This window comes from Pipistrellus kuhlii, unplaced genomic scaffold (genome assembly GCF_014108245.1).
Source record: "Pipistrellus kuhlii isolate mPipKuh1 unplaced genomic scaffold, mPipKuh1.p scaffold_m20_p_10, whole genome shotgun sequence".
NCBI lineage: Eukaryota > Metazoa > Chordata > Mammalia > Chiroptera > Vespertilionidae > Pipistrellus > Pipistrellus kuhlii.
This window is the reverse complement of record NW_023425405.1, coordinates 21,399,479-21,415,457: the sequence shown is the minus strand read 5'-3', so window position 1 is coordinate 21,415,457 and position 15,979 is coordinate 21,399,479. Positions and strand designations below refer to the sequence as shown.

At 40.4% G+C, this 15,979-nt stretch overlaps 1 gene segment (V, D, J or C); it reads right to left on the bottom strand.

Annotated features, from left to right (window-relative positions):
* Positions 1-4,692: 4,692 nt before the first annotated feature.
* Positions 4,693-12,213, bottom strand: LOC123651992. The segment is given in 4 exon segments: positions 4,693-4,886; positions 5,011-5,014; positions 11,614-11,954; positions 12,086-12,213. Coding segments are annotated over 4 exon segments (588 nt in total).
* Between the last annotated feature and the right edge of the window lie 3,766 nt (positions 12,214-15,979).

Here is a 15,979-nt window from a genome sequence, read left to right as displayed (position 1 = left end):
AAGAGAAGTGAAAGCATCTCAGACTTAACAGAATGTGGTGGTGACATCTATTTAGGCCACGTGATTGTTGTGTTGTTTGTTTTCTTGAAGAATTAGCATGGCTGTTTTTTGCCTCTATTAATTTTCTTTTATATATATATATATATATATATATATATATATATATATATGTATATATATATATATATATATATATATATATATATATATATATATATTGATTTCAGAGAGGAAAGGAGAGGGAGAGAGAGATAGAAACATTAATGATGAGAGAGAAACATTGATTGGCTGTCTCCTGCATGCCCACTACTGGGTATTGAGCCTGAAACTGGGGCAAATGCTCTGATTGGGAATCAAACCAGTGACTTTGGGGTTCCTGGTTGGACACTCAACCACTGAGCCACAGCTGGCTGGGCCTTTCCTCTATGAATTTTTAATTTCCCTTATAAGACTTATCTTTTTTGATATGGTGTGTTTGCATCTTTTGCATTTTTAATGAGACTATCATGGTAAATTAAGTAGTGTTTATGGACACTGCGTGTCTTATATAAACACCTGGAACTCTTTCCATTTTATCTCTTTACCCAACTTCAAATTCCTTTCTAAAAGTACTTTCATCTCTTTAGCCAGTCTAATACCATTCATTTCCATGAGTGCCACCCAATCTCTGCATTTTTTCATTTCTCTTTCAGAGGGTTGATTTTTACGGGAGTGAAGCAGAATGGAGCAACTGGATACATACTGTGTTTCCCTGAAAATAAGACTTCCTCCAAAAATAAGACCTATTTACAGGTTTCCTTCTGAGTGAAATATAAGGCATCCCCCCAAAAATAAGGCCCCCTCTAGGCTAAACATGAGAGATTTGGTCCACTGATTCTGAAAGAAATGCAGTCACAAGAAATTCACCAGGAAATTCAGAAATTGGATTGTTATGATGATGTTCCAGAAGATGATGACATGATATTGTCATTGAATAAATGAGTAAATTCTTGATACTATAGGATTCACAGTTTGTCTGGTTTGTGTTGACAACTACTGTACTACCGTACCATATACAGGTAATAAATTTCTTTTATTTTCATTTAACTATAAATGTGTACAGTATTCTTCTTCATGGACAAATAAGATATCCCCTAAAAATAAGACCTAGCATCTTTGGGAGCAAAAATTAATTAAGACACTGTCTTATTTTCTGGGAAACAGGGTAGAAACTTAGGAGAGTCTGGTAGATGCCTAGAATGTGTGCAGAGACAGTTTGGATCTGTCTGAGCAGAGGTTCCACCAGTTAGGACTGGGTATGGGCAAGTGCTAACACAAGGAGTTGTAGCATCTGTTTTTGGGAAAAATGTATTTGATGGAAATTGAAAGATGTTAGTCACCACAGATGAACTGAAATTCGAATGTCATTGATATGGCTTTCTACTATTTAACATTATTTCTAAGCAGATTTTTTTTTTTTCCTCCAGGATGTGGCTGTGAATTGTCATAGATAACTGCTAGCATGGAAGTGCAAAGATGTCTCCAGGACCAGGGAGAAACCCTCTTCCTTCTGCTTGGGGACTGCCCTCATCAGGGAATGCTTTGCAGTAGAGCCAGTGAGCAGTGGGTCAACTATGGTCCCAACCTGGTACTTAGTCACAGCAGAATATTCTGTCATGACCAAAGTCCTAATGACATTTTTTAAAAAGGCTTTCCCTCTCTACTTCTCTAGGTCTCTAGATTTTGAAAAGCTCTGGCATCCAGGTGACCTGGGGGAGAAGAGTGTGGAAGTTACAAGCAGTGTTACCTGGAAGCCCAATGATTTGGACATAAAACATGAACACAAGTCATGCTGGGGCCTAGAAACCCAGGGTCTAATTTTTCTTGTGTTGTCTTATCTCATTCACTGAGGAGATAAGAAGGCTATTTTTCAGAGGAGCTGATACCCGTGGAAGGATGGGAAAAGAAATGGTCTTTTACCAGCTCTTGTCAGCCTGTGATGTCACTGTCTCTGTCCACACCCAATGTCCCAACCCTGCACAGATGGAGTCTTTTCTTCCCTTCACAGAGCACCAGAAATCACATGACTTTCCTGGACCATTCATATGGGGAAAACCAATTATTCTTTGGGTTTATGCATGCTGTTCCTTTGCATTCTTTCTGAAGCAGCCTTAGTTCTTCATGACATCTCCGACATTCCTTAACAACTACCATTGTCACTAGGGTAGTAGTTTACACAGAAGGCTTTAGAGGAAGACTGTATGGATTTGAATACTGGTTCTGTTACTTACTGTCATCTTAAGCAAGTAAATGAACTGTTTTGTGCTCAATTTTACTATCTGATTTGTGCCAATAAAAGGATAAACTTAACAGAGTTGCTGTGAGGATTAAATAAGTTAATATGTTCAGTGGTTATAACAATGCCTAATACAAAGCAATCACTTATTAAGGTTTAGCTTTCAAAATGGTTAATTAGTAGTATTGCTACTAATATTATTGCTGTTAACCTTCTTTTATTATTGAGTCTAATTTTTGTGCTGGGAATTATTTTAGGCAACCCACATACATTTTCTCTACTAAATAAAACCCAATGGGAGCCACATATTATTGAGTCCATTTTATAGACTAGGAAATTATCTTTAGTAGAGATTAAGTAGCTTGGAAGTACTGGAACATGGCCAAATAAGTCTAATTCATATTATATGGAATCTATAATAATAAAAGTGTGATATGCTAATTAGATCAGTGTCCTTCCAGATGACCTTTAGGACAAAGCCAGGGCTGTGAGAGAAGCCCGGGTCCCGGGTGCCAGAGGGAAGCCGCTGCTGGCAGCCAGAGGAAGAAGGGACTACTCTTGCACAAATTTTGTGCATCAGGCCTCTAGTCCAGTGTTTCCCAACCTTCTCTCATGATGAGAATCACCTGGTGGAGTTGTTAAAACACAGATTCCTGAATCCCAACTAAGAAGTGCTAAACTAGAATTTTTGGGAACATATAGGTAAAAGTGTATACTTAACTAGTGCTCTAAGACAGATTTTATATACAGAGCACTAAGTTAGGTATGCAATTTTACCTATATGTTCTCAAAAATTCTAGTTTAGCACTTAGTTGGGATTCAGGAATCTGTGTTTTAACAACTCCACCAGGTGATTCTCATCATGAGAGAAGGTTGGGAAACACTGCAGTCTAGTCTATATATAGATAAACAGGGCTAGTTAGCCGGGTGTCACAACTGCTCAGGAGGAGGCTGTATCACAACTTCTTAGGAGGAGCTGAGAACGCAGATGGGCTGGAGGGGACTGCGTGCTGCTGAAGGAGAGTAGGGGGGAGCTGGGGCTGGGGGCAGGCTGGAGTGGAGACAACACACAGGAGTGCCTGCCTCATCCCAGCAGACACCACACTGCAGCAAGGCCATGCTACGAGCACAATGTGGCAGCCGGTGCTGTGCAGGTCAGGTGCAGGTCCCAGCCCCCCCACGGGGTGCTTCCTTGCACAGTGGGAGATGGGGTACCTCCTCATGTGATTTCAGTCCCTCGCTAGGCCTCTAGTATTTACATAATAGCTAAAAACAGGATGAAGAGTTTAAGCCAAGTAAAGACTGACTGGCTTTACTCTATGGAAGCCTCAAGATATAGGTTTCACCTGTGAGCCCAGCACTCACCTCTTCTCGGGAGACGTAAGCACCCTAGCTCAGTGGTTGGCAAAATGTGGCTGACGAGCCACATGCGGCTCTGGCTCCTCCACAAAATACCACCTGCTGGCGCATGTACAGTGCGATTGAAACTTCGTGGATCATGTGCAGAAATCAGTTTTTGGCTCTCATAAAGAAATTTCAATTGTTATATTGCTGATATTTGGCTCTGTTGACTAATGAGTTTGCCGACCACTGCCCTAGCTGATGGCTGCACTTTTGTCCTTTGCCTACTTGAGCTTGAAGTTCTGGTCTCCTGCAGATGGAGACAGCATCTCCAAGACTCAATGTATTCACAGAAGCATCAATCTGTGAAATAGCTTCCCAGTGATTAGGGGAATCTCCAGAGATCCAAGTCTGAAGACAGGGGAGTTTTCTTGCAACCACTGTTTCTGTCTCATGTTGATTTAGTTAAAATTCCATTGGTTTAAAGTAGAGTACTGAAAGTGATCAGTTCTGGTCTCTCTATTATTCCAAGCTGTGGGAAGAGGGATTGGGCTTGGGACTTAGACAGTGTACACGAAGTAAATAGATGTACATGAGGAAGAAACCATTGACCAGAGATAGCCTGTGGAGAAAGCCAAAAGAACTTCTGCTTCTCAGTTAGCAAGTTTTCCTGCAGATAGCCAACTGTCAAATAATGTCACACCTATCTTAAGGGATATGATTGTGTAAGCCTCAACTGGACACTATAGTTAGATACAGGAGAGAAATCAGTGTGGGCTCAGTGTTCCCCAACTTCAGAGAGAGCGATTTACCCGGGTTAGTTTTCTGCTCATACTTGCTCAGACCACACTGGCCCCTCAGGGCCAAGGAGTCTGGGAAGATTCACAGCTGCTTCTGTAGTTTAAGTTTATGATGGTGGAACTTTCTCACCTGTGTGACTGTCCTTTGTGTGAAGGCTGTAGATGTCATGTAAAGTTGTGTGGCTGCTGGCACAGAGGTACCAAGATGTGTGTGAAGGGCTGATGGATACTAGCCTTAGAGAAAAATGTTCCTTCCTTATTCCAGAGATAGTGGACTCAGAAGGCAGCTCTCCTTTCTCTGCTATTAACACCATATGAGTAATGCACTAGCTGCAGTTCCATTCCCGGGTCTTGGTGATACCAGTACATTTTGTCGTGGCCCATGGTTTGAGAACATTCCAGAGTAATCATCTTTCCTGTCCCTGTAACACAATGTCTTGGGGTATGGGAGACATCAGCATTAATGGGGCCTGAAAGAAGGAGACAAACATTGTCAACAGAGTCCAGGATGGCCTTGATGCTGGATCCAGGTGCAAACCCTGATCGGGGGAAATGTTCCTTTCTGATTTTACAGAAATCTGTGTCTTGACTTACTTGCCTGCAGAAGGTAAAGGGCCACATAGCAGAGGAAACTGAGAGCCATGGGCACAGTTAAGCAAGAAGTTTTGAGGAAGTCATTGAGTGACAAACACAGTCCCTGCAACTTTGCTGGCTTCCATAGCCATCCTGTTGCTATAGTTGTGTTGTCTACATCCCTTTACTCATCAAAGGAATAATATTTTTGTTCACTTCTCACATCCAAAGTAGGCTAGAAACTTTGGTTAGTTTACTTAACTCAAGTCCCCACTCTTTCACAAAACATTAAATTGCAACAGTTTTACAAGCTGTGAAGGTGAGGACTGCAGAGCTTTGAGAGACTATAATAAGGAGGATGTGACCTAGTTAGAAAGCTTGGGAAAGGAAGTGATGTTTGAGGGACACTCTGAAGAATGGACTAAAAAGAACTCTGAGAAGCTAAGAGATTACATTCAAAAGAATGCCCAGTAAACAGAATGGCTCCATCACAGAGGGCATAGGGAAGCACATTTTGAGGACTAAATGAGGCAACAACCCATTTAGATAATACATGTGAAGGGCTTGAAGCAGTAGCTGACATTTACTGACTTCTCAGTAAAATGATAAATGTAAAAAAAAAAAATTCACATTACAGAAAAATGTAATGTGATTATCCTGTGGTAATTCCACAACTTTCTCAGTCTTATTTCTCCCTGATTTGGCATTCAGATGCTACCAACCTTCTCTATGTAGGCTCCATTCATTATTTTGACTGCAACATCAATCTTGTCAGAACCGAAAACTCAGATTGGCAATTCTTTACATGCTTTGGTATATTAGCTAAACATTTGGGGGCACTGCTGCAGTACTAGCCTCTCTCTTCTCTGTTCCTCATTTTGTTTCTATAGAAAAGTCTTTAGCTTTGATCTGAGTCTCCAAGATTAATCCCAGGAGTCCATTTCCCCTTCTTCTGCTCCTTTTGCTTTAGTTCAAGTGGATCCACAGTTGACGTTCAATAAAATTCTTGCTTACGTCCTGCTGATCTGGGGTTTTGGATTTTTGACTATTATAGCTGTGCTACTATAGCTATGTATTTTATATATAGCACCCATAAGCTCCTGCTTTCTCGTTTGACCTATCAAACCCTGAAATAGTCTTATCCCATCAGGGCGTCCTTTAAGATAAAGGTAATCATTAACGGCATTAATGACAGCTGGTCTTATCCTCATAGGTAGTGTTGAGGAAGAAAAATAAATAAATATAATGTTACTGCCCCCTGCTGGAAGAAAAAAGGAAATGGGTGAATAGATACAAGAAATTTGGGAAGATTCCTTCTGATGAATTGTAAAAAGAACAAAACAGAAAGGAGAGAGGCCCTGAGTTATTCTCAGAGTCAGAAAATTGAATTTGAGTGCTGAGTTGATGAAACTCCTTAATATTGGCTGGATGTAAAATCTGTATCACAGTAGAAGTGATTAAAGAAAGAGGGAAGAATGAAGGGAGATACCTTGAGTTGGGAGTAGCTATATGAGAGGCTTAGGTCCTGTTCAGATAAAAATGAACTTGAAGGCATCCAGCACTGGAATAACTCCTGCACAGCCCACTTTTGGGAGAGCCAGGGCAGTCTATGGGTCAGTTGTTGAGAATTTCTAAATATCAACAATTAAGGTTACAGGAATTATCAGACAATTGCTACATATGTCTATACATATTTTTAGCCCAGTGAAATGTCCTCTTTTATTTTTAGTGTTGGTCTTCCTATGTAAAAATGCTTAAGCAAATATATTTTCTTTCTTATAAAAGGCCTAGTAGGTCCTGGCTCGTGTGGCTCAGGCGGTTGAGTGTCATCCCATGCACCTACAAGTCACTGGCTGGGTTCCAGGTCAGGGTACATGCCCAGGTTCAAGATTGACCCTCAGTAAGGGGGATGTGCAGAAAACAGCAGACTATGTTTTGTTTTCTCTCTCTCTCTCTCTCTCTCTCTCTCTCTCTCTCTCTCTCTCTCTCTCCCTCTCTTTCTTCCTCTCTATCAAAAAGCAATAAAAACATATTTTTTAAGCCAAAGCTGGTTTGGCTCAGTGGTAGAGCGTCGGTCTGCTGACTGAAAGGTCCCAGGTTCAATTCCGGTCAAGGGCATGTACATTGGTTGCGGGCACATCCCCAGTGGGGGGTGTGCAAGAGGCAGCTGGTCGATGTTTCTCTCTCATCGATGTTTCTGGCTCTCTATCTCTCTCTCTTTTCCTCTCTGTAAAAAATCAATAAAATATATTTTAAAACAAAATAAAACATATTTTAAAAAAATTATAAAATGACTTGTAGTTAGGGGTTGGAGATCTTAAATAAACATGCATCAGAACTCAGACAGCATATTACTTGAGAGAAGAATCTTGAAGATCTATTTGAACACATACCATATTTTCCGGCGTATAAGACAACTTTTGAAACGAAAAAAAGTCAACCGAAAATCGTGGGTCGTCTTATACGCCGAGTATATCCAGAAAAACGTCTCGATATGCCGCTAAACGAATTTTCCAACTCGATCCCGCACCAATCACTGCAAGGCTACTTGGACCGCTTCTCTAATTCAGCCAATCCAAGCAAGCTTTTTATGCATGCAAATTATACATGTTCTGTACCTGAAGCTGCACTGTGTTCTAGTAAAAAGTCTGCTCAGATTGGCCAGAGTCAGAGAGGCGGTCTATTATAACCTTTGAACCTTTGCTTGTTGTGATTGTCTCACCATGGTACATACAGTTGCAGCACAGGAACGTTCTGTGTAGCCAAAGCTGCTGTATCAGGACACATACAGTGAGTTAAAAGGTACTGTAATAGAACATTCTGTGTGTAGCTGAAGCTACAGTACTGTATAACCCCTGCCTAAAAGATTAGTGGGTGTACAACAAATGGCTGGCAGAAAAGAACCCATCATGGCTCCAGCAAGAAGAAGGAAATTTGAAGCCAGTTTCATACTGAAAGTTGTAAACTTTGCCAAGAAACACAATAACTGTGCTGCAGCAAGACAATATGGAGTAACAGAAAAGATTGTCTGAGACTGGAAAGCAAATGAAGATGCATTAAAGAGTATGCCAAAGAGTAAGTGTGCATTAAGAAGAGGCACCCCTTATTGGCCAGAACTTGAAAAGCATGTAGCAGACATGGTTCTTGAGCATCGTCAAAATGGTTATGTAGTGACACAAAACAAAATATGTATGTTTGCACTTCTGTGGGCCAAATCTAACCCAGATAACAGCAAAGGATTTAAGGCCACTGTATCCTGGAGTACTAGGTTCTTGGAAAGGCACAATCTGGTACTGAGGCAAAAGACCAAAATTGCACAAAAATTACCTGCAGATCTTGACAGCAAAGTAAATCTTTTCCATCAATATGTAATACAACAGCGCAAGAAACATGGCTATGTATTAAGTCAGATCGGAAATATGGATGAAACTCCTATGAATTTCGATATGGTTGGAAATAAAACTGTTAATCCAAAAGGTGCAAAAACAGTGTTAATTAAGACAACAGGACATGAGAAGTCCAGTTTTACAGTGGTACTAGCATGTACAGCTGATGGTGCCAAACTAAGACCAATGATTATTTTTAAAAGAAAAACAATGCCGAAAATCAAGTTCTCTGTTGGAGTTTTTATACATGTGAATGAAAAAGAATGGATGGATGAAGAAGGGGTAAAGCTATGGCTTGATAATGTATGGAGTAGGCGACCAGGAGGACTTCGTCAAGAACGTAACCTACTGGTGTGGGATATGTTCAGGGCTCATTTAACTACCAGCACAAAGAACAGGCTGGCAAGAATAAACACAGATGCGGCAGTTATTCCTGGAGGATTGACATCATTGGTATAGTCACTGGATGTGTGCCTAAACAAGCCATTTAAAGATCGCATTAGAGAACAGTGGAATGAGTGGATGGTTAGCGGCGAAAAGTTACTATTCACAAAAGGAAGAAACATGCGTGCACCACAATTGGATGTTTTGTGTAACTTTGTCATAAAAGCCTGAAATGATATTACTGAAGAAACAGTAATCAGGTCTTTCAAGAAGTGTGGCATATCAAATTCTTTGGACGGTATGAAGGATGACTTCTTGTGGCAATATGAAGGGGAAGCCGAAGCTGAAGCCACACCATTTGATTCAGAATTTGATCCATATGATGACTGTCTTACAAATGTACCACAAGATGTCATTGATGAACTTATGATGTCAGAAGAAGAACATGATGAGGATTTTGAAGGATTTTAAGCTCACAATGCTCCTCTGCCTAGAAAAACCTCTTATCATCCCAGTCAGTCACAAACAAGTGTTTTCTGCAAGTTCTTCATGTAATTTTCTTTCCAGATGATGCCATCATTGTTAATGTTCTCTTTTGGATTTCTTGTTTCTCGGTCAAGTTCATGGCATTGCCATTTGTGAAGAGACCTTCCATTTATCGTATGGTATATTACGGTATGTTTGAAAAATGTCATTCATTAAAAATTTAATTTAAAAAAGAACTGGTTTTGCCTCGGAACTGGGAGTTAGTCTTATACAGCGAATATAGGCCTAAACCTATGTTTTAACTGTAAAAATTAGAGGGTCGTCTTATATGCTGGAAAATATGGTATTTAAATCTAGTTTCCTTTCCTCCCTCCTTCCCTTCCTTCTATGAAGTTAGAGGGACATCACTCTTAAACTAAAAAAATATATATAGTCTTGGAAGGAGCTCTCTGGCTCCTGGAAGGTGCCCTCTGCAGAGGAGCTGAGAATTTATTTTAATGCCTTGAGAGAAAGAAGAACTCCCAACTTTCTACCTTTGGCTTCATGTTGGAGAACAGGCAAATTTTTTGTAATTCATTACATCCAGATAATGAGATAAGTTTATCTTCTTCTGCAGGTTCTAACTAATCTCAACAGAGATCCAAGTGTGGGGCAGTAGATGAATGATGACTTTTATAGACCACAGTCTCTAGTACTTGAACTTCACCTTCTAAGTCACATTTAATGATCATTAAATTTTCTTACAATGGAATTACAGGAAACAAGTGAGTCAGTGTGTTCCTAGGATAAAGGCAAGCAGCTACATATCTAAACAGTGGTTGAGCTCAGAGGAACTCGGACTGAGTTAGGGCTGGCAGGATAAAGGGACAGAATGAAATGGGGATGTTACTAATACATGGGTGGGGACAAAAGCAAATGAACCATTAAAGATCACATTACATTGAGACAGTAAAAAAGTTAATGATCTTATTGAAAATCATGATGGTGTTGCTCAATGCTCAGGTTCATTCTCCTGAAGAACACTGCTAGACTAGCCTTAGTAGAAGAGATAAAGAGTTATAAGGCAGTTACATTTTTAACTTTGAGGACCATCCATACTAGATTAGCTGTACCAATCTGCATTCTCATCAACAGTGCATGAGGGTTCCCTTTTGTCCACATCCTTGCCAATACTTATTGTTTATTGACTTATTGATAATAACCCATTCTGACTCAGAAACTCTATTTCTGGGCATATATCCAAAGAAATTCAAAACTCTAATTCAAAGGAATATATGCACCCCTATGTTTATTGCAGTGTTATTTATAATAACCAAGATATAGAAGCAACCCAAGTACCCATCAATAGACAAGTAGATAAAAAAGCTGTGACATATATATAATGGATTGCTTGGCTATAAAAAAGAATGAAACCTTATCATTTGAAATAGCATGAATGGACCCTAGAGGGTATTATCTAAGTGAAATAAGTCAGATAAAGATATATGATTTCAGCCGAAACAGGTTTGGCTCAGTGATAGAACGTCGGTCTGCAGACTGAAAGGTCCCAGGTTCAATTCCGGTCAAGGGCATGTACATTGGCTGCGGGCACATCCCCGGTAGGGGGTGTGCAAGTGGCAGCTGGTCGATGTTTCTCTCTCATCGATGTTTCTAGCTCTCTATCTCTCTCCCTTCCTCTCTGTAAAAAATCAATAAAATATATTTTAAAAAAGATATATGATTTCAATTATATGTAGAGTCTAAAGAACAAAATAAATAAACAAACAAAACTGAAACAGACTCATAGATACAGATTGATGTTTGCCAGAGGGGAGGAGAGTTGGGGGACTGGGTGAAAAAGGTGAAGAGATTACTAAGTACAAATTGGTAGTTACAGAATAATCCTGAGGATGTAAAGTACAGCCTAGGGAATATAGTTAATAATATTGTAATAGCTATGTATAGCAGCCTAGGGAATATAGTTAACAATATTGTAATAGCTATGTATAGCAGCCTAGGGAATATAGTTAATAATATTGTAATAGTTATATATAGGGACAGGCAGGGACAGGAAATTTCAGGGGGATCATTTTGTAAAATACATGATTTTCTAACCAATATACTGTACACCTGAAACTAATACAAAATAATATTGAATATCAACTGTAATTTAAAAAATGTCTAAGGAAAGAGATAAAGAAGTTCAGTAGTGTGAGAGATGGGTTCCATCTAGCCTGTGGTTTCAGAGTCATCACTTGACTGGGGCATTGATCCCACGTGCCCCTAAACTCAGACTGAGACTCACCCAGCATCAAACTACTCAGAGCTCTCAGGATCCCACATCCCATATCTTGGAAGCCTCCTGTACCCTTCTGAGCAAATAACCCACCCACATGCTTATCTTTCTGTGTGGAGAGCAGGTGGCCAAGAAACGCTGTGTGAGGCTGCTGGAACAGAAATAAACAGCTGTCTGGTTTGGGCTGGCAGCCTTTAGAACGAGGGGGAATTTTGCTAGCTCCTCTCGAGAGACATTGTACCCATCAGGGACATCTCCTTTGTAAATTTTATCATCAAAGGAGTAGTAGATCAGCCGTAGTCCCAGTCCTGGGTCTTGTCGATACCAGTACATATAGTCATGATCCTCATTCTGAGTACATTCTAGAATAATGCTGTTTCCTTTCTTTACAATCTTATTCCTTGGAGTCTGGAAAACACCAGCATCTATGTGCCCTGTGAAGAAACAAAACAGAAACTGGAGACAGAGCCTAAGAAGTGTCCTCTTGCCACAGTCTCCAGGGAGAAGCCTCAGCTGGAATCTGGAAATTTAAGGCAGGGACTTCCCACCTGTTTCCCAAGCCCACCTGCTCCCAGAAGACAAAAGACCACACAGCAGAGGAGCATGGAGCCCATGGCCAGGACAGGCAGGGTGGAGGCGTTTCCAGCTCTGGATATTGGGGGAAATAGGGCATGGAAATAATAAATTCTAGGTATTCAGTCAGTGATGTCATTGTCCCTCCCAACTTTCTAGGCCACAGAGGAAGATACAGCCACGCCCCCTACCTCCCAACCCCCAGGTCTAACCTTCTTCCTCCATTATGTCTCAGGCAGGTGGTGTTCCTGTTTACTTGTCCCATGTCCTTTCAGCGGAGGCGAGGCAAAAACTTACTCCATTTCCTTCCCTTCCTGGTTCTTCCCTGCCATCTGTCAGAGAGTGGTCTCTCTCTCCCTCTAGCCAGGGCTGCCTATTTCAGTTGTTCAGGGAAGTGTCATTCTCCCAGTTGAACAGGCTATCAAGAAAATTCACAGCCTTTTCAAATAGAAGGAATCTAGTCTCTTTGGAGGGTTGTGACCACTAACATTTCTTTCTGCATTTATTCTTTTTTTTTTTTTTTTTCTAACTCAGATCTAGGTAACCTGTGCAATTTGAGTAGATTTAGCATAAAGCTTGAAAAGTGCTTCTTTTTTTCTCTTTTACTTTTTGGAAGAGGGTCAGCACTACTAGTTTTGTTCTAAATTGTCACTGTTCTCTAGTGGATGCTGTTTTTCTGGTCAATGTTTTCTGGGTGAAGATCATTACTGAAAATAGTGGCTCGTTACAGAAAGTATTCCTTACCTGTGGGTATGTATTTCAAAGAAATACTTGACATCTTCACTCATATTGCGAGTTAACTGAAAATAGTTGAAGAAAGAGATAATTTCAGCATAATTTCATCAATTATTTCTGATATTAGGAGGAAGTGTTCAATATTTTAATGCAACAAATTACAATATAGCACAGCTTCAAGGATAGTTGAAACACCAACTGATGTAATAAATGCTCATCCATGGATATAGCATGAGTCCTACACAAGTCAGTCCTACTACATAGCACAGTAGAAAATATTTTTGTTTTATTTTCCTGTTGATTATGAAAATTTCTAATGTATAGAAATTAGGTATAATAGCATTATGAGCCCTTCTGTCTCAGTTTTGATAATTACCAACTCTGGTCCCAAGAGGGGTGGGGTCCCAAGAGGGATAGGGGTTGGGAGGCCAAGACATGATCTGCCCTCCGGGCAGGCAGTGGAACGCTCTTGCTGGCCCAGGATCCAGATCCATCCTGCTGACATTTGCACTGGTTGTTGGGAGCCACCTGGCAGTCACTTTTATATTGATTCTTCCTTGTGGAGCGTCTAGGGAGAGGAAACAGCCACAGTGCCTGAGGCCAACTTCCAGGAGTTTCCTGCTGGTGGCTCTGGTCCATTGTACCTGGCCTGTTCTCTGGAGATTGTACCTGCAGGATTACTGAGGGGAGGGAGGGAGTAGCTGCCACCGGGTTGGTGGGCCACCAGGGTGGGTGGGTCAGCTGAGCAGCACTCCTGCTGTGGAAGCACACTACCAGGGGTTAGCTTCCACATTGAGCATTGGCCCCCTGGTGGTCAGTGCGAATCATAGAAAGTTAACTGGTTGTTCTGCTCATTCTGGTCATTCCACTCATTCAGTCATAATGGTTGCTTAGGCTTTTATATATAGACTAGAGGCCGGTGCATGAAAATTTGTGCACTCAGTGGGTTGCGGGGGGGCTTCCCTCAGCCTGGCCTGTACCCTCTTGCAGTCTGGGAGCCCTTGGGGGATGTCCAACTGCAACTTAGGCCCACCTAAGCTGAAGTCAGACATCCTTAGCGCTATACTCGCCAGCCTTCAGCCTGGCTTGTGGCTGAGCAGCTCTCCCCCTGTGGGAGAGCACTGACCACTAGGGGGCAGCCCTGGCCCCGCCCCCCATTGCCTGACCACCGCTGCTGCCCTCTAATTACCATCCCCTCCCTCTGCCCACTGGCACTCGCCTTGGCTGGCCTTACCCCATGGCAACTGGTTGTTCCATTGTTCAGTTGATTTGCATATTAGGTTTTTATTATATAAGATAGGCACTGTTTATTTAGGAGTACCCAAGTAATTTTTTATACCCACTGTATACATAGTATATGACATATGCCCAGTGCCTCTCTCTTCTAATCTCTCCTTTTGGGTAGAGTTCTCCATTAATAATACCTATATAAATGTAGACTTATTCCAGTAAATTGCTTATCCAGGGTCTCAATTAATAAAAACAAGGTAACTATAATGAAAATGATCATTTTGGGTTTATCCTTAACTGGAAAAATATCATTGCCCCAACGTGCAGTTCTTAAAGGCAACATGCTGTTTTACCGACCCCTGCTGGAGACAGTTATTTGAGTGGAATCCAGGTTTGGTAGCTGAATGAATATACCACTAAACTATTATTTTGGGGTGGCATAGATTGAGAGAACAGATGAGGGTCCAGTGGAGTCCTACAGAAGTTTGTAGGTGCAGGGCAAGGACAGGAGAAGCAGAAGTCACCCTGGGAGCAGAATCTAGGCCAGAGCAGGAGAAAGAGAGACTATTATCAGAGGAAGGGAGGACACAGATAATTGGATGGTAATAGAATTGAAGAAAAATACACTCTAATTTATGAATAACTGAGAGGGTCCTTGGTGCATGCATCAATAGTCTCCCTACTGTGGGATAATTGTACACATATGGCTCTCAAATCTAATTTATGAGCCATGTTTTCTCTTCTCATTTGTGAATTATTGATCTGAATAAAAAATACACTCTGGCAAAAAGCATGCCAGATAATAAATGACTTTTTAACTATTGGTTAGTATTTCTGTGTTATAAGAAATTTTTTCCCTGTATTATCTCCTATGGGATTTGTAGTTTTCACTTATACACTTATCTCTAAAGTTCATATCATATTGAATTTTATTTATGGTATGTGACACCAGTAAAGTTTATTTATTTCCATGTGCTTAGCCAGTTGTTCTACCATTATTTGTTGAGAAATTTTCTATCTTAGTGCAATTTGCCATCCATAAACATTATATATCTTTCCATTTTAATGTTTTCTTTAATCTCCCTTTGCCCTGGTTTGTAGTTTTTCATTGAACATCTTTTGCTAAATTTATTCCTCGTGTTGATATTATTGCACATGGAATTTTTTCCCCTGAAAGTTAATAATTCAATTGTTTGCAGCTAGTATAAAAACACCTTGATTTTTTTCTATTAGCCTTGTATCCTGGGATCTTGCTAAATTCACTAATTATTTCTAATTGTGGTCCATTGATTCCTTATGGGTTTCTGTTTCTATATAAGCAATTATGTAATTTTAAAATAGTTATACTTTTACTTTCTCATCTATAATATTTGGGACTTTTATTTCTTTTTTGGGGGGGAGGGTGCTTATCACACTGATTAAGACCTCCAATATAATGTTGAAGAAAATAATGTAATGTGAGAAAAAAATCAAGCTTTATTCCCAATCATAGAAGAAAAGTGTTCAATATTCACCATTAAATAGGATATTGGTTGCACAGTTTTCATTGCTGCTCTCCATTGGATTGAGAAAATGCTTTTCTATTAGCAGTTTGCTGAGATTGTTTATTTTATTTATTTATTTTTATATATTTTTTTTAATTTTATTGATTATGGTATCACATAATTGTCCTCATCCCCCCATTCCCATCCCAACCCCCTCCCCACATATGCCCCCACTCCCCTGTTGTCCATGGCCACTGGCTAGGCCCGAGATTGTTTATTTTAAATGTATACTTGATTTTGTCCAAAGTTTTCTCAGCATCTATTGAGGAGGTTGGAAAATAATTCTTCATTGTTCTGCTAATATGATTAAATACATTGTTTTTTAATGCTGACCCATGGTTTGTCCTGCAATAAACCTACTGGTTATGATGTAGTAT